Source organism: Anneissia japonica, unplaced genomic scaffold (genome assembly GCF_011630105.1).
Source record: "Anneissia japonica isolate Jap-2015-1 unplaced genomic scaffold, ASM1163010v1 scaffold2756_len2360902_cov194, whole genome shotgun sequence".
NCBI lineage: Eukaryota > Metazoa > Echinodermata > Crinoidea > Comatulida > Comatulidae > Anneissia > Anneissia japonica.
The window spans coordinates 1,136,753-1,157,480 of NW_022719050.1; the positions used below are offsets into that span (position 1 = coordinate 1,136,753).

The 20,728-nt window shown below is 32.0% G+C and overlaps 1 protein-coding gene across 1 annotated transcript in view; it reads right to left on the reverse strand.

Annotated features, from left to right (window-relative positions):
- Positions 1-20,728, reverse strand: part of LOC117110748 (39S ribosomal protein L45, mitochondrial-like) — a 70,953-nt gene that overhangs the window by 17,783 nt on the left and 32,442 nt on the right. Inside the window, exons 3-4 of the mRNA XM_033253542.1 lie at positions 19,159-19,223; positions 3,324-3,475 (exon numbers count right to left, since the gene is read on the reverse strand). Of these exons, the coding sequence (XP_033109433.1) occupies positions 3,324-3,475; positions 19,159-19,223 (217 nt within the window). The remainder of the gene's footprint in view (positions 1-3,323; positions 3,476-19,158; positions 19,224-20,728) is intronic.

Consider the following 20,728-nt stretch of genomic DNA (forward strand, 5'->3'; position numbering starts at 1 on the left):
CTAGTGAAAATTTGGTTTAATGTGGAGATTTGATCAATTGCAACACTGCCATTGTGTTGCTCTTCTGCCTACGGGCATATTTTGTAATACAGTGTAGCATAATAATTGTGTTCCAATTAATAGCGATGTAATTTAAATAAACAAAATTGACATTTTAAAATACTTAACTAGACCATCCCTTTATAATACTATCTGATACTGAAACTACTGTAACTTCAAAGGTGAGAGCAGGTTGATGACAGTGATACTTTTTTTTTCTTTATTGCTTTCATATTCTTCAATTTATAATGCCAATTTTTTCTTATGATCTAAAGAGTAATTATAATATTATATATATATTAAAATCTGAAGGAAAAAAAGAATAAGAACAGTGAATTGTGTATCCCAAAGGATCAAATTTAAGCCTCTGTATTATTAATTTGCAATTAAGGCACGATTTGGAACAATGCAGATAATAATAAAAATCAGATGATTATTACCTATCATTTAAAACATTACAAAAAAATTATTGTTTTTCTCATGGGCCAGATTAAACTGCTCAAATTTTGGGTTGCCCATTAACAACCAAAAATCTACAATATTATTGTTACCATGTAAGCAAAGAGATTCTTACAAACTAGTGACAAACTTATTTGAGGTGGAATAACTGGTGAGTCTAATGCTAAAAACGTGCTGTTACTATAGATCCTTTCTGGCACTTTATTTTTTATTTCATTTTCATTCAACAACAACTGGCAAGTTACGAGGGTTTAACGAGTCACTATAAATAAAGTCTCAGCACAGGCTTAGGGAGTGTAGTTTAGTTGTTAAAACCAAAATCAAGGTTCTTGACATAAATTTAGCAACTGGTAAAATGAATTAAAAAGCGCACAATTCCAAGACACTTCAAAGAAAGAAGATTACCATAGTTACCATGAATTTAAAACAACCAAAACAAGGAAAGAGACGTATTTCTTCTGATTAAAGTCAACCAATTTAAAATTTAACTCAATATTGGGGTATTAAATATATCAATCAAATAATGGGGTATCTAAATATACATGTCCCTAAAATGGTCTTTAGCTAGTTTGGTCTTTAGGCGAAACTTTTTTTATACCTTGTTTAGCAAACCCCGCTGACTGCAAATATTGATGATTTCAAATAGAAATAAAATTTTATTTTTGGCCAATTAGCGCACCCGCCGCCATGAAAAAGTGGAAGTTTCAGAAAAAAATAAAAGTTTTTCTTTTTTTTATATTACGCCCTCTGCTGCCTTGAAATCTCCAAAGATAAGATGTATATTTCTTCCTAATTATATAAATTTGAAGCATTTAACCATCCTATTTTACATTCCCCAATAAAATTGTTTTTTATTTTTTTATTTATTTATTTTTTAATTTTAATTTTTTAAATTTTTATTTGCTAAATAAGAAAACAAAATTTTATTTTTATTTTTATTCCGCCCTGCTCCGATAATCTTTAGAAAAATAAGTACGCAAAACAAGGAATAAAAAGAGTCTCGTGTTAATTAGAATAATAAAGAAAAAAGGCATTTGTTAATTTTGGGAACCACAGAAAGGTGGCATTTAATTGAAGGGGTCTTTAATTAGAAGGAGACCTGTATACACAAGAATGAGAAAAACAAAAATATAAATGTAGGACAAGTCAAGTATCTTAACCATGGGTCTTGCTGATCTGCATTGTCTAAGAATCTTTCACATATTTTATTGTACATTTGCTTAAATTAATAATATTAATTTGGAACAACAAACATTGAAATTAGAGAATTGACTGCCATCAATGACAGGGACAGTAATTGGTTTAAATGTATATTATGTTGTAAGTGCATCCATGTGCATTTCTTTGTCGTACCAGTTGTACAGAGTCAAATTTCAGACTTTCGTGATGTTTATGAAAAACGGTGGGGATGGTTTTACTGCTAAATTATCTTCTGTTAATAGCTTTATTTATCTTATTCATTTCTAGCTTTGATCATTATTCAGAACACAAAAACTAGAATAAGAAATATAGTGAATGGTGCCCAACAGGGAATAGTTTTGCTTCTATAAATTAAGTAGGCAATGTGTAATTCTAGATTGGAATAGGAATGTGTTAGTGTTATACGGTATCTTAATTATACAGAAGTAAAAAATATACTGTCTGTTCAGCTACTGTAAGAGTAAAATAACAATACTATGCAATTATAGTCAAGTTCTGAGGACCCTATAGAAAATAGAGGCCGAAGGAGCCATTATTTCCCTAAAATATTTTTGAAGAAAATAATGGCTCCTCCCAATGCTTCCATTCTTTTTTTTAGTCACCCTGTTTTATATAGTAATTATATTTTAAGGCTAGACCTATATCAAACTGCCAAGTTGCGATGACCAGTTGCATAGTGATCAATATATTAACTTCAACAGGGATAGGAAAGTTATGTGCAAACGAAAATGAAGACGTCACGACTGACTTATAAAAATATTTAAATCGTTATACTTAATAATATATTAGCATTTTATTGAAAATTAGGAAAACATTTTTGGCCCACAAATACTGTATGCACATAAATTGAATTTTTGTAGTAAAATGAAAAAACAATAATATGTTAGTCATATAATGCACTTCATGTCACCAAGCAACAAATTTGCAAAAACTCTTGGTCTGAGAGAAGACCATTGTGAAAATGTTGATGATGTTATTGTTTTAACCTATGGTTTATGAGATATTAATTAGGCCTCCGTATTAAATCAATTAAGAACGCAATTTAATGTCTTGGAAAAAATAATAATATTGATTATATATAGGTCTCCCTCCAATTAAAGACTATTTTGGGCAGGAGTTAGAATAATAAATGTGAGACATTTGTAAATTTTTAACCACAGAAAAGTGGCCTTTAATTGGAGGTGGTCTTTAATTGGAGGGGTCTCGAGTTAGATGAAGGCCTTTCATCTACACTATGGCAATAACGATCAACGATAAAAAGGTAAAAAGCAATTGTTAATATAGAAAAATAAAAGAAATAAGAGTAGTTTTCACACTTGAATGATTTATCGTGTATGCGTTAAAAAAATTATTTCACAAATCAAATCGAATGAGGTCATAATCATGGGAAAACGATAAAGATTTTATCATTTTCCCATGATTATGACGTCATTTGATTTGATTTGTGAAATTATTTATCGTATACACGATAAATTGTTATCGAATAGTGCTAGTGTGAAAATTTATTATTTTATTTTCTATATGAACAATTGATTTTTAGCATTTATTGTTGATCGTTATCGTCATAGTGTAAACAGGCCTTAACACTCCTATTGTCTTATCGCAATAAACAAGATATTTCTTACTCTTGGAGAGCCTTATTTGCTTCAGTGTAGATTTGTTGGCCTGTCCATGCAAATTCAGCTGGCATAAATTCTGGCTCGTGCCGTCGTATTTTACGGATATGTACCTGAGAAACACCAACATTTTTCACTCTTTCTAGACGTTGCTTCGCTCCCTGTGATCAATAAAATATAAATATTGCAATTAAACACAGTTTCTGGTATGAAGTCTTATGATTAGGCAAAGAAACACTAATACTGGCCAATCACAGTATACTGTGGAAATTAGGGCGAGGATTTTTTTTGTATATACATATGTAACTACAGGCATATAGGCCTTATTAATAATCATAATAATAATAGTCTAGTTATATAGGTCTATGGCTAAATACCACATAATCATTACATGCCTTACAGGTGGCAACCAATAGTTTGAAAACATCATACAATTACAAAGGCAGCAATAAAATGATTTTTTTTTTCAGAGCTGCAGCCAACGCCATTAGTCCTGCAGCCTTACAATCTTGCTCTTGGCACCTTAAAATATAAATTTCTTTTTTATTTCTTACTTTAGGCACAGGGCAAATCTAATCACTTTTTTAAGATGCAAAATACAAGATGCTGTACATAAACCAAGTCTCATCTTATGAGGCTTAGGGAGTTTTTGTGAGAATAGATTGTGAGAAAAAAAAATTACTGTTATTGTGACAGGAATTGAACCCAGAACCTTGGAGTTAGAAGGCAAGCATCTTCTTACCCACAAAACTACAACTACTCCATTCTCCAAGCTATTCAACGCCACTCTAATTGAAAATCCATGGAATAATATGTAAGGTAAAAGAACTTCTGTTTACAGATCAACTAAATTATGGAATAACCTCCCAGATAATATTAAAATAAACTTTAAATCAATGACACTTCTAAATTTTAAAACAGCTATTTCAAATCCTTTATAAGACAGCTTACATCATTTTATTTTTTCTGCCATGCATATTACTCTCCAATGTAAATTTATGTATTATCAATATTTTAAGAAATTATTTTAAATTTTGTTTCTTCAATTGTATTCTTGTCTTTGTTAAGACTGAACCAGTTTGGAAATCCGTGTTTTAGCGCTGAAAATGTTATTTCGGTACAAAGACAGAATAGATTTAAAAAATAAATACAGGTATGAACAATATATTATTTTTTAGCTATGATGAAGTATGTTTAAGCTAAATGCTCCAATGAACAGCAGAGCAGAATTTTTTTGTAGAACTTAGTACAATAGGCCTACAATTTTAAAAAGGAATTAATTAATATTGAAAGCAACCACAACATTAACACTGATGCAGCTGCCACTACAAAATCAACAATAGCTATGATGAATTTGATTAAGCTAATGCCCCAATGAACAGCAGAGCAGAATTTTTTTTGTAGAACTTGGTACAATAGGCCTACAATTTTAAAAATGAATTAATTAATATTGAAAGCAACCACAACACTGACACTGATGCAGCTGCCACATCAACACCAACAACAGCGACAACATTAACAGCAACAAAATAATGCTGCCATTTCCGCTGTACCAAACAAACGTCCAGGCTATTAATTTGCCAAGACCCACTTTCTGGAATGTGAAAAAAAAAGATACTCAAAATGAGACACTAACGGGTAAACAAAATAAAGTAAAATTTTGTCTATGATACTTGAATACACTCTCTTTACTACAACAAATTTTAGCATATTAATTAAATTGTAAGAAAAGTTCAATAGTCTCATGACTGTTTGGTGATCCAATTTTGGGTGGCCAACCCATAGATTTGGAACTACAGACTGCGGCTTCCTCATAGATAAAAACCCTCAAAATCAAACTGAATATTTCACTCTCTACTATGAGCAGTAATTACATATGTGAATTAAATCAGAGGATAAATTGGGTCAGATCTTTTTTTTTCTATTTAGAAAAATGATGCTTTGTTGGGAAGGTGAAGGCAATAGAAATAAGTTGATGATTTGACAATTGGTAATCTGTTCAATGTGGACGACATTCCATTCTACACTTGAATCCACATTGATACTACATAATGACAATACCCAATACTACCAAATGTCAACATATGAAAACAACTTTTCTCAGAAATGCTATTTAATTCAAAATAGTTTAAAGTTATAGTTTATTGTAGAAACTTCAGTTCTGTTAACAATCTTAAATTTAAAGTAAACTCAATTCATTTAATTTATTTCACCAACAATTTTAGAAACATACAAACGGGCAAGATAAACAAAAAGCAAATTCAATTGCTGTAGACTACGTAAAACAGTAACATTGAAAACATTATATAAAAATATAGTATAACTGTATCATCTAACCTAATTTGGGACACTCATCAATAACACTTGCAATGCATCTTGAACTCTGAAGAAAACAATGGTGCTTCAGTCAGCGAAATGGTAAGAGTCCACATGTGCTATTATCAGACTAATGCTGGGGTACCACAGTCCTGAGTGATGTTTGTCCATCATGGCCCAACAATGAGAAAAACTAAAAACTAGAGCTATCCAAATTATTATAGGTAAAACACCCAATACTAGTAATGGTCATACACAAAAATGCAGTCTTTCTTCCCTCACTTAATAATAATAATAATAACGATTTAACGATTTACAGAAGTCCTACTTAGAACTTAGGTCATAATCTGTTAAATCACACAGAAATAGTCACATGGTCACTTCTCCAAAAACCAAACAAAGAAACTCTTGTACAAACTCAATAGACAATAATGCCATACTAAGATAAAAATTATCTTCAATCATATACTGTATATATACATTACTAAACTTTTTAAAGCCTAATAAATAAACAACTATGAAACAGATTGATGTCACAGTGGCCCTATTTATTGTTTTATAGTAATAAATTCCCAAAATTTACAGCATTCATTTTAACAAAAGCCTCTCATTTTCCTTTGCAAAAGTAGCCTCGAAAAGAAGCCCATCTTGCAAAGAAGCCCATCCGAAGTTTGCAAAAAAAGAAGAGGCCCAGGGCTTCTATTCAAGGTTTTACGGTAGTGATACTACAATTTACCTAATTACAAAAGCAAAAGTCAATAGAGAATACTAAATTAGTAGTTAAACATTTTAAGGATATGTGATGGTGAACACTACCTCTTGGAAGATCGTTCTAAGTGTTGTGGATCAAAAGAGATCCCAAGGTATTTGAAAAAAAAAAAAATCAATTGTTCAGTTTACTCCCCTGATGTCAAAGGCTGCATAAAAAAAACAATGTTTGAGTTTCATAGGGTTTATAACTAAAGCAAAACATTATGTATACATTTTCATATTTATGGCAATATGTTTAGGTACCTGCTCAATTCAATGGATAGAACATTCATATTCCTATAGACCCCATGTCAAACAGAAATCTCAATTTTTAAAAAGATGCAGTCAATGACTATTTTTAGAAAATCAGGGTAAAATACTTCAACAGAGTCACCAGTAAGATATAAACATCATCAAATTTGGAAAGAATCAGGCTCATATCTGCTTGATATCTAGTGTTGGTTTATTCTGATTAATCCAATTTGCAATTTTTACGCAAATTACATCCAAATTCATATTTTTTTTTAAATGCGTCAGAGGAGTTGGATCAAATGTGATAGTAAGCACATAGCTTTTCACATTTATAAGGCATAATATCTGGTACAGTTAACATAAATTAAGATTTTTTTTAAATTCAAATTTAAAATGTACATTATTACAAACTATACTGTCCAATAATAATAATAATAATAAAAAACAATAATAATAATATAGGTTTTTAATATAGCACCTTATATAATCTCTTAGAGCGCTAGTATACACAAATATGAACAAGTAAAAAAAAGACGAATTAAATATAAAAAGATGCTTTTTTCAATCTTTTTAAGGTAATCCTTCAACATAGTCAAGGACATTGCCTCCTACAATGATTGTTTGAATTTTTATATTGATGCAATATTTCTAATTTTGAATTTGATGTCAATTTTTTTTTTTCATTTTTGTCAGTAAGTTTCAGAGTACAATTTTCAGAGTTCTCTTTTTGTATTAAAGATCCCAATGCGCATAATTTTATTTTTAACCTTTAAGGGTTATTCCCCAATTCATTTATAAAATACTGTCACTTTTTTTCATTTTCAATGTTGTTAGATTTATCTGTGGCTTTTTTCTTATTTTAAATCTGATTGAACTCCATAACACTGAACTAGAAAATGAACTGAATAATGGATATATTGATCCTTGTGGAATTGCAATAGTTATATTCATAAAAACTGATTGAGTAGTAGAATTATAATTATTAAATGATCTGTCATTCAAAAATTACACAAACCAGTTTACCTCAGCATTGTTAAATAGAATATGTATGATTTTCATTCAAAATCACCCAGATCATCATGCTAAGTAAAATTTTGATTATATTTAAAGTATAGTATATTCATTGGACTATGGAGTGCACACTGATTGGAAATAAATTAGTAGAAACTATATCTCATGAATCCCAGAGATTCAGAATAAGGACTAATACCAAAAGACCTAGCCTACAGTAGTTACAACAGGCAGGCTTACATTTAGAAACACAATACATGCAAATATATGTCAATGATATATTGACTGTTTTTTCATTAAATATTGTCTTTTTTAACCAATAATACTTAGCTAAAAGTATTGATTAACAAATATACAATATATAAATTAAAGCATAATGAAACCAGGGGTTTTTTTTCAATGAAGATTTTATTCACCTAATTTATGTTTTGCCCAAAGCTGAGCATTTTCTTTATACAAAATAGGAGTGACATTTTTCTCTTTCATATCTCACTTAACTTATATGCTAAATTTCAAAAGTCCTAATAATATTGGCTAATACGGCGGCCGTTCCAAGGTAAAACAATAACTGCACAAAAATATAACAGCAGTTACGTAGCTTTGCCATGGGACATGCCAAAAATATATATTTGACAACTCTCTTCAGTGTTCTCTGATAACTGAACTACTGGCTTACAAGTATGTGACACTAACATCATAAGTTTCCATAATAGTTCATCCTCTAGGCCAAGGGTGAGTCAGAGGGCCAAAGTGAAATTTTGATTTAACACTGAGGGCCACACTCCTGTATCACCCACTAATGTAACAATCAACCACTAATGTAACATTAACCACTGTTGTAACAAAAATCAACCACTGTTGTAACATTAACCACTATTGTAATTACAATTCCAACTATGACATTTCCTGAAAAACATTCATGCACTGCTCCTCTGATATAAGCCCATTTCCCTTGAACACAAGTTGGACTGAATTTGGGAGGGGGACTCCTGCAATCCCCTTTTCAATCAAAAGGCAATTCTTTCAGCACTACATGCCTAATTCAAAGTCAATATACTTTTTTTTTAAGAGTATTTGCAAAAGTCAACTTATTCAAATCATTCGACACCGTGCTGTTTCCCGAGGAAAGGCTGGTACGTAAATTTGGGCACAAAGTAGGGGATGGACTCAAGGTGGGCATATACATGAGGACCTACAGTATTCTTATTATGGATGATCTGTGTCTGGCCCTAAATACAAGAGGTTTTCAAGCCAAAGACAGTAGACAGGCCGCACACATAGTGTTGCCAAGTTGCATGCAGCTTGTGGGACGCATTGTTACTTACCTGTGGTCTAGGAATACATAAACAGAGACCAAATAAGCTGAACCCATAAGATTTGCAGAGAATTTGCTAACCAAATACCTGACTACAGTGAAATGGCTGTCTGTAGATTTCAACATGCTATTGTAAATCTTGTTATTCCCTGATCATTAAGTTCTATTAAAACACATTTACATTTGTGAAGTTGTTTAGAAATTGTTATGTTATTTGATGCCATGTGTGTTTAATTAGAATTTGCTGATGAGAGATCTACTGTATGTACGACTTTCATGCTATTAAACTTTTAGTTGATAATAATGATACTTGATAGTGATTAGCTACTAAATACTCTCAGCTTGCTTGATGCTTTAGGCAGACATGGTGAGGCTAAGGTAAATTTGGTCTCTCAACATTAATAACAACATGATAGACTTACATAGCACTTCATGGCAACAAGGGTGTACGGTAAGGATGGCTCAGGAAAAAATGGCCCCGGTAAAAATGGGCCCAAATGACAGGTAGGTAAAAATGGCCCCAATAATAAAATTCTGTATTAAAACTGATTTTTTTTAATCACTATATGCATTTTTTTTACTGAAATAATTTAGTTTTTAAAAGGAATCTAACACCAAATAAATTGCCATTTACAAAATTACATATTCAATGATAAAATATTCAAAGATAAAAAAAAAGCCATGAATAACACTTTTTATTTTTATTCCATTTAAATGTTAAAAAATAGCAACAATATAATCAATTAATCAACATAAATCATGCATTTATTAATACTAAAATAATTTATTTGTGGCCAATTTCAAGGAAGCAGAATCACGATTTTCCAGAAATTCAATCCGGGTATTGGTAAACCCCACAAACAATGAGTTTATATGAACATCAAATTATTATTTTTATTTTTTTTTTAGAAAAAGAGAGTTCTACAATCATAATGAAAGGGTTTGGATGGGGTTTGCAGTGTTTGGAGGTTTGTGGTGTGTGTATTTGCAAGTACTTTTTCACAAACAAAATCAACATTTTAACAAAAAAAATAGGTTCTTATGAATATTTAATTTTCTTATTGATATAACAAGTGAATCAATCACAATTGAATTGTTTGGTTTTCTACAGTGCGTTTTAGGAGGTTTTTGGGATTTAGCAATACCATTTAATCCTACCATAATTACCTTACCCTCACAATACAAGCCATATTAATTCTTAGCATAATTGCCATATTAACATAACTATGTATATAATATAGTATCTCAGTTTAAATTATTTAGTATAGTTTTAGGCACTTAAATTTAGTTGGTGGGGATTAAAAACCAAGTATGCAATTAAAATTAAATAAGTTGCTTAAATAAATGTATTCCTAATTATTCAGTTTACTTTAAAAACAATATTTGATTAACAAATACTTCTTTGAAGTAACTCTAAGCAGAACATTTATTGCTAAGTTTGTGAGAAAGTAAGCCTCTCCCTTTTCTCATACATGAACTTGTGATTCAAACACACAATTGATCCACATGGTTTAACTACTGTTTATTTGCACTGTTTATAACATGTAAAGTTTTTTCATTTGATACTTAACAAAAGTGAATTATGTGATTATCTATGAGTTGCATAATTTGGTAGTTGAAGTACTGTATGTATGTCATTCCTCTACTTTGTTAGTGGAATAACGTTTTTAAAACTTATTTCTACTATCAAAAAATGTTATTCAATGGCCATTGTTTTCTGATAATCTCTCAGTACATTATTTGCATCTGTGTGTAACTGTATTTGTTATTGATTCAATTCTTGCTTATTACAGTACAGTATTTAAATATTTGAAGATTTAAAAAAAAAATCATTTCTATTACTGAATTTTTTCATTGGGGCCATTTTAACCTACTTGTCATTTGGGGCCATTTTTTCCGGGGCCATTTTTTCCTGGGCCATTTTTACCTACATTCACTAACAAGGCCTCTAAGCGCTTCACATTATTACCCTCGGTCATTGCATCAAACACATTAAACACTTACTCAGCTCCTTGGAGAGAATTCCATAACGTTGCAGCTGTAATCAGTACATTTTGTATTGAACTTACCAGGTATCCACTTACAATTACGGGTTGAGAGAAAACCATAGGTAAAGTGCCTTGCCTAAGAACACAAGCGAAATACACAGTGAGAGATTAAGTCTCTGACCTCAAATTTGAGAAACAGAACCATAACCTTCCCCCACCCCCTTTCCTAATGTAGATCTGCACCCGTACATTATATGAAGTCGGTTATATCACTCTAGTATCATGTAAATATATTCTGCCAATAGTTCCAACCTTAAAGCGTGTATAGGCTATCTCACATACCTGCACTACCAATTTGTGCAGTAGGCTACCGATTGTATTATTTTTCTGAATTAACGTTCGTTCCTACTTTTTTTTTTTTTAACATATTAGATAAAAATTTTAAGAATAATCTAAATTCAGTTTCTTGGTCTAAAGCATTCCATTTGTCGCCACCACAATCGATCAATATTAAGCCAAAACACAACACAGTGCCATGTCATGTTTTATAGTCTTGGTATACCTCGCACTTGCACTGCATCTGTATGACCCCTTGACCTCACCACGGACTCCCTAGTAGTTGGCCCAGGCCCTAGTCAATTTCACTCCTATCTCATCCCAAGCATTACGTGGAATTCAAATCAAAATGACTAACATCAAACTTTTATTAGGTTATTTGTTACGTTTAAAAACGTAAGCAATTTTGGTTTTATTTAAAAGGAAATTCAAATCAAATAACAAACTGTAAATTTCAGTGTGCTGCGGTTGCACTTACTAAGAATTCCCAATTAAATTTTCTGGTGTCATTACAAGATGATTATAGACTTTATATTGATCTTGAAATCAGTGACGACATCGCAGCAGAACATTGAACTTTATAAGTAAAACAGATGTCTATCACGGTTCACATTTACCTAAAATTATCTTTGGTCTGTTTGTAATCTTCTTTCCATCTGGCCATTATTTCAAGATACTCAGTGGCCAGAAAAAAACAAGAAGCAATTTCCTATGTATTTCTCTTTTTCTAATTTTTATTTTCCCTATTTCTTATTTTATGAAGAATGTCAATTACCTGAAATCAATAACTATACAGACCATTCCAAGTAATTTCCACTACACAATTTTTAACAAATCTGATTTCTTGTGAATTAAAAAAGCAGCAAAAAAAATTAGCTAAAGAAAAATGCATTCCTTGTGAATACATTCTTACCTACAAATAATCCTAATATCATCAATTGAAAAAGATAATGAGAAAGTGTGGATACTGCAGTAGAGAGAGTGGTATATGCAACCAAAATAAATAAATTATTTGCAAATTATTTTTCCTATTATAATTTTATGAAATAAACTGATTCTTAATTTTCCAAATATTATTATAAAGATTAGCCACTGTTTTCAGAGCAAATAACATCAATAAACTAAAAAGTATATTTTTCAAAACAACTTATCATATGGTACATCGTCTTTTTGTTTAAAATAAAATAATATTTTAATATATTTTGATTTGTCTGTTTTGCTATAAAATGTTTTCTCAAAAAGCTTTCTCTACTGTGTGATTTAGCCACTCCACCTGCATCAGAATTGTCAGTTATTCATACTAACCTTATAGTTCAGGGAATACAGATCCCAATGGAGTATGTGGCAAAGACAAGCCAAACTAGTCACTTGTCACAAAATTTTTAGTTATTAATAGTGTTAACAGTAGCTGCAGTATAAAATGGTAAAAGAATCATTTAAATCTGACATTTTGTTATGAAGTTACAGGAGTTTAAACATACAGCTGTTTAAAGAACAATAATTTGAGAAATCAGCCTTCAAAGCTGGGGCATTTCCTAGGCAGAAACCATCACCAAATTGTTAAAAATGTTTATTTTAATATTGAAAATAGGGAAAATAACAGCATAGCTTGATGTATATATACATAAAGGTTAGTTTAGTGAAATAAAATAGATTTCCAAAAATTTGACATTCCAGCATGTTTTGGCCAATATCTCTACAAGATTTGCGACAAATGACTGGTTTGGCTTGTCTTTGCTACTTGGTCACATCTTAAGATCAACTGAATTTTCACCAGCTATTTAATCTCAAAGTTTGCACTAACATGTAATGCTTGTAGCAGAGTTGTAAGATTAAATCACTTCTCACTACACTACAAAATGATCTAGTTATTAACCATAATCTAAAATTAAAAAACTTGAAAGATCTTAAAAAACTTATACAACTTTCCTCAAATAAGCAATGTTGGACTCTGAGTGTCAAAATAGAAAGTTTTCTTTTTCTCTAATTTAAATATGCAAATTATTGAAACTGTTTTTCTTTTTCTCTAAGTATCATTGATCAGGAAAATATTTATATATTTTTGGAAACACCAGAGTATAGTTCAGACAAAAAAGTCAATACAGTATGCAAAAACAGAATATGTAGATAATGAAATAATAAATGAAAAATAATAACTTGAACTGGAAAAAAACAAAACAAAAAAATAACCCATGGAATATTTTGAATGATAAAACAGCATTGCCAGTGCCAGTTAACTAGGACTATAAATACCCAAAGATTAAGGGCATACTATTTCATTACAGTACTCACAAAAGCTAAACTAATACAACTACAGTACTAGCCAAATCAAGCAGATGCAAAAAACACAAATCATCCTAATGACCTGCGACCACCGCCCACCCCTACCATCATCAGCACTTTATAGTACTTCCAAACACTAATCATCCTAATGACCTGCGGCCACCGCCCACCCCTACCATCATCAGCACTTTATAGTATTTCCATAAATCTTAATACTGATAAACATATCCTAAATCATTTAGAGAATAAAGATTAATGATTAATAATAAACAAAATAATATTAACAAATAAAACTGCAAAATCATATCAATGTCACTCACATATGAATCTGTATGACGTGTTCAACTCATAGATTTCGAGGTCAGATATTTTATTATCTTTCATTAAAGGTAAACTGCCAGTACAGAGCTAATAAACTAGAATAATAAAATTTAATATCTGAATTGCTAACTTTGGTATATTGAAGTTATTGAAATTCATGAGAACAGAAATAGTCTGAACACCAGCAAAAAACAATAACAATGTTCCTACAGCATACTTTTTATAATTAAAAGCAATCTTTTTTTTAGATGTGGTACAATGTCAGACTTAGTTTTAGCCAAAACTTGTTTGACTATTACAAAACAAACTAAAAAGCCTCCATAAAGTATGGAGTGGAGTTGAATGACTTGGTGTAGTTAAGAGGATCCTGGGTTCAATTCCTGTCACAGTAACAAGATTTTTTTCTCATGACCAAAACAATTCCATTGCTAAAGCTTCAAAACGAGACTAAAACCTGGTTTCCTTAAAATCGCAACACTGTTGCTACAATTGCAATGCAACTGTTGTACTGCAGTCCCCAACACAATCTGGAAGACTCCTGCTTGGACTGACCAATCAGCATCGCCAAAAGCTGTCAGCAATAATGTGTAGCGATTGTATGGAAACCAAGCTTCAGTTTATGTATGTCAGCAGTGTTTATGTTTGTTTTATGAAGGGATATGCCACTTAGGAAAGTAATTAAGTTCACTGTTTGGCATCCTTGGCTTTCGATCAAAAACCACTTAACAAGTGAAATAAAATAAAAAGTGTCTTTTTATCAATAATGCACTATTAACAAAGATTGCTAATTAATATATAGTATATTATTATATTTATTTATTTTTGATATTTATTTAACATAAGCATCTATCTAAACTTGGCTAAACTACAGAACAAATACCACCAAACCATTCTTCCTGCTGTAATCCATCTAAAGCATTTTTGTAACATTCCTGAAATTAAAAAAGATCTGATGTTTTCTACCATTTGGTCTGAGAATGTGAGAGCAAGTATCGTGCCAAATTAATAGTGAATAAATGCACAACGTCAGCCTTCGACACAGAGGTGTATCTACGGGAGAGCGCAGAGGACATATGTCCCCCCCACCCCTGAAAAACTTGCATCATCCAGTCACCCCTCCATGAAAATGTTCAAAGCACAAAAATCACCCTCAAGTAGATAAAAATCTTATTTTGTGAGTTAGGCACCCCCCTCCCCCACTACACCTTTGGGACCTCATCAGTCCCCAACCCCCATTCAAGACTTCTAGATACGCCCCTGCTTCGACATCCAGAAAATCAAGTGCCTACTCAAAGAATGTGCTATCAATAATGGGTTCTGTTTTTAATCCTAACGATCTCCTCAAAAACCTAACTAAAGTGACCTTTATTCTAGTATAATTTCTCGTAGTAAACCAGTAAACATTTACGTACTTGCAACATTTTGAGCGCTTTCAGCGACACTTCATCAGGCAATGAACCAAATAACGAATTATAACAATATTAATTCATATCCAAACAAGATAAAATTATTCTAACATTGAAGAGACCTTGTCAAATGTTGAACGATCAATATTATTACTCTTTGGTCTTAAACATGGATTAGCTACTGTGCCAAAGCAGTCTGATATCACTGTTCAAGCAGAATGTATATTGGAACAGTTATATTTAACAAAGACGCTTTACCTAGATCCTTCAAAAAACGTGAAAATGTTAAGAATGCTACACAGACGATGGCCTGTAATCTCTTGGATTTCGACTTTTAACAAATTGCTACGGATGCTAAGCATACAAGTACTCAAAAGCTCTAAAAAAGAAATATGATATTCTGAAACCAGAAAAGGCAAATGTTGTTGTGTTATTGTTAACAAAGATGATTGTTTATTCGCTGACTGGTTTATTATAAAAATTCAAAAATAGGCGGATTCAAGGAGGTGTCCAGCCGGTCCGGGCCTCCCTAATTTTTGGAAAATTTTAAAGAAAAAAATAAATTATATACAAATTTATGTATGATCATTTCATTTTTGGTCATCTGGAGGTGACAAAGCCATACACTAGACCCTCCATCTATAAAAGCCCCTTCCTGAGCCCCCTATATTTGGAATAGGGATCCACTACATAAATGTCGTTACCTAATTAACTTCACACTTTGCAAATGAATGAAACCAGTATTAACACCCACAAGCCTTAGGCCTCTGGACATGGGAATGTTGATACAATTCTTCCATTCCAATCATTTGCTATTACTACCGGAGCATCCTATTATTCAGCCACTAATAAATTTCTAGCTTAATCTATTTTCCTCTCATATCAATGAAGGACATACATACAGTACCAATAGATTCTTTGGATACTGCTTGTATCCAGCATGTTTATTTTGATGTTATTTCCTTTAGAAATGTATCCCAATTTAATTACTGAAGTAACAGAATGTTAAGTAAAATGTTAAAGAACACTACTAAGATATCTTGATGGTATTTCTATGGGCCCCTCTTTTTAAATTCATTTCACCATCAAATTAATTTCAGTATACTGAATCACTTCATAAGAATGATATAAACTTTTTCTTATCTCAAATGTAAGTAATTGTATTAAGGACATCTATCATAAAGCCATACTGGACAATATCTATATTTTAGATACCGGTTGTTCAAATCAACTAAGAAAATATAGAACATCCAAGAATACAAGTAGTGTCATACAGTAGTTTACCCATGTTGAAACTTCATGTCTACAGTAAACAGTGTAAAAAAACTAGCAGATGTTGAATTGTAATGATGGAAAAAAAATCTTTCAACAGGCCCTAATAGCATTAATTTTTACCATGTAATTCAATGCATCTTTTTCAATGCACAACTAACATTAACTGACCAATTATTTTTTGGGTCGTGATGGACATTAGAAGCCAAAGAAGCCAATGTTTACTGAAAAATTTATCTGAAATCATACTTTATAAAAGTGAATCACCTTCTTATTTCACCTAGGACTTTTAAGGCCTAGCCTAGGTCTACTGTAGGTTACAGCCTGACAATTATTGCTTATCAATGGCCTAGCCAAATTTAGGTGTCAAAACAAGCCTCTTGGCTATAGGAACTATATTTTCCTAATTTTCCCTGTGCACTCTCCAATATGCGCAAGTGGGTATTTTTGTGAGAAAAAATTAACAATAATAATTGATATCATTATTTTTTTAAGGATTTTGATTTAATAATAAAGTAATAATGCACATGACCTACATTAAAATTTTATAGCTAATTTGTGGGCGATGAAAAGACAATTAACAGACCCTAATAACAGTTTAGCGAACATGAAACCTCTTTAAATTAGTAAGGCATGTAGGCTTATTACAAACAAGCTTAGAGAAATGAAGCATTTCATCAATAAACCTCCTTTTTACTCTGCAGAATTCTCCTCTATCGATTGATAAATTTTCCTTCAAGAAACCAAAGCCATAAATTAGTATAGGAAATGGTGATCAATATTGTTACAAACAGACAAGCCTGTCTTTTAAAGTGAGTGGGAACTTAATATAGGCCTATGATGACATGCGACATGTTAACAAAACTAGTATGAAATGTGCATTGCTAACCGAGATATCCTAATCATTAATTGGTATTATGTAATAGATGTTTTCAAGTAAGTTTAGGGCTAATTTGATACAACGAATCTTCTGCCTCAACCATCATAATTCTTTCGTGTAATATATGAATTTACAAGCTTTATCCTTTTGTTATCCTATACTGTAATTCACAGGTGGGCAACGTGTAACCCGACAGCGATTTTTTGCTTTTTCAAAAGGTGGATACATTTTTGGTACTACTTATGGTGTCAGATACTACGCGATATTACCCGTGTCCCACAATTGAAATTTTATTATTAGTAGACTGTCTACCTATGAAATCAATTAAACAATCCTCCTGGACCACTTTCGAGACATTTTGAACGACACCCAACCACGTCCACCTCAGGCCACCCTAGCATATTTACCCCCCTAAAAATTTATATTGCCCCTCTATTGCCCACCCCCCGCCTAGTTTTCAGAAGCTCGCACTGCCACTGGCCACTTATACGGTATCTTGGTTTAGCCTTACATTTTTGTTAAATACCTAGCCGAAATTCAGTACAAAAAACGTGTTTCATAAGAAATTCACGTAAATTCAATTAATAAATGTCGTTTTATCAATCACCGTTCATAAAAAACAGTACTGAACGCGCCCTGCACTAGCCGACCAATGACCTCCCTGAGTTCACAGATGCTTGCACGCATAGGCGGTGTAAGCATCTGCAGTTAGGCTTGCATTGAAGGCGGTGCTTCACGATGATATGCGATTGAACAAGAAACTGTTCCCCATGGGTTCGACACTTCGGTATTTATTGGTTTGAATAAAACATACATAGTAAATATTTTTTGAGCGTTGCGCAATCTTTGCTTATTTTTCATTAAAGCGTGGCGGTAATTTTTTTTTTGCCCAAGCGTGGCGATCCTGCCAAGCTTAAGTATGGCTGGCGAGACCCCTTACCAATTTTGCCAGCTATATCAAATTATATTAAAAGAGAAACTATAATTAGAGTAGAGACAGCAAGCCGCAAACGGTGCAACAAATGCTTCCACAAATACATAATTATTTGCATATAAGAAAGAATTTTTTTAAATGAAGGTGTGTGCATCCACCAGGACTTATTGAGAGCAGCTTAACTCAGTCGGCTAAACTGGTGATAGCCACTGTGTGTGCTCAACTGTGGAAATCTCTTGATCCTCCTTTCAATTCCGATCACTGCTCTCCTTTATTGCAGCTGGGGAGTTGCAAGTTACGATAGTTCACCATTTAAGCTGTTGGTCCTGTGTGCATTATGGCCCATGTTGACATTCAAAAATGCATTACACTCTTCAAAAAAGAGTAGTGAATTGTCTACCGGTGTACCACCAGAAGAAACCCACTGGAAGTAAGTCTTCTTTCATGGGTTAGCCTTGGTGTTTACACCGAATAAATCTGTCCATCCATCCCAGCCAACACTTTCTGAATGTTTAGATTATCAACAGGTATAGAATATTTTTATATGGATTTTTATGTGAAGGCTGATTTCCGTCTCAAATATTGTTCTTTGAACAGCTGTATGTCTAAACTCCTGTAACTTCATAATGAAATGTTGGATTTGAATGATTATTTTACCATTTCATAGCTCTCATTTTACTGTTTAACCCTGTATTAATAACTAAAAATTTATTTTTTTACGAGGAGTGACTGGTTTGTTTGGTCCCTACCACATATTATAAAAGTTTAAAAGCGGTTTACCTCAGTGGATAATGCAGACACTTTCCCATCCCCTTCGGGAGGTACGTATTCTTCAAATATAGCACCTAAAACAGAAAAAAAATAGAAAAGATCAAATAAATAACAGTGTGTATAGTGGAAGTTTGAGCAAGTACTCATTTCATATACTCATTATACACAAAATAAACAATACAAAATTAATTATTGAAACAGCAAACTGAAAGTAGCAAAATTACTCTGGCCCTCTCAAAAACAAACAAAAACAACACTGGTCTTTCTTGGGGACAATTACATCATCATCAAATACGTTGAACATATTCCGTCACAAGTAAGACAGGGCTGATCCATACTCTGTACATATATTTTGAGATTTAAGTGTGTTTGGCTATTTAGTGTTTCTTTGGGTCTTCCTCTGGGTCCTTTTTCAATTTTCTCTGAAGGCAATCTTCAATGAGTTGTTACTTGGCATAAAGACTTACCTACATAAATTTACAGTCAATTACTTTAAAATTCAATGAACTTAATTTAGCCCAGATAAAAAATAATCATCTGGACATTACAATACAATGAGCACCTGAGAGGACCCCACCTGAGACAAGGTACAAGAGTTTGTCTTGAGGATAGCATCTTTATAAAGCATTAGCAAACAGTTATGAAATGTTCCCATGTTCAATTTTCAAGTTTCAATTTTACTAAATTTCCAATCAACAATATTCATTCTAAAAGGAATTGCTTCATATTACTTGTCATCAAAATTCATTTTTACTGACGATAGTGATAAAAATGTACCACGCAGTCAAAGTAATAATACTGTATCTTAATTTTACCCAAATGTAATATTTCTCAAGGTAAAAGAACAACCAAATTATGGAATTCTCCCCAATCATACAAAAACTGATCTTTATGCTATGTCAACATAGGGTATTGCTAAACCCAGCACAACCTCCTACAAACCCGCCTTACATCATGCAAACCAGATATGATAACTATAATGTAATATAGAATATACCAAATGATTAAATTTTAAAAAAGCAATATATATGTTGTTTATTGTTATCCATTTTTGGGGAAAAAAAGTTTATTTATGTAGGTCTATTTTTGTTTTTAACTAAACCACTTTGGAAATCAGTACGTTTGTATTGAAAATCTATATCAGGATACACAAAGAATGCCTTAAATTTATATAATTCGTAAGAAACATACATATCTTATTTTTGAAGATTTCAAGGAAGCAGCGGGCATAATAAAAATAAAAACTTTTATTTTTTTCTAAAATTTCCATTTTCTTGTGGCAGCGGGTACGCTAATTGGTAAAAAAGAAATCTTAGTTCTTATAGTAGTATATAATATAAAGCATGGGTTTGTTTAAAATATTGTATAATATAAAGTTCAGTGGAAACATGTTATATCGTCATTGCGGACTTATAAAATCCGCATACGCCTTAAAACTAAAAGAAAATGCATACGTTTAGAGTCCGTACTGAGCCCAAAAAATCAGCAATGAAAATATAACGTGTTTGGAGTTGAATAGCTCAGTGTTGAAGATGCTTGCCTTCTGACCCCAAGGTCCTTGGTTCAATTCCTGTAACAG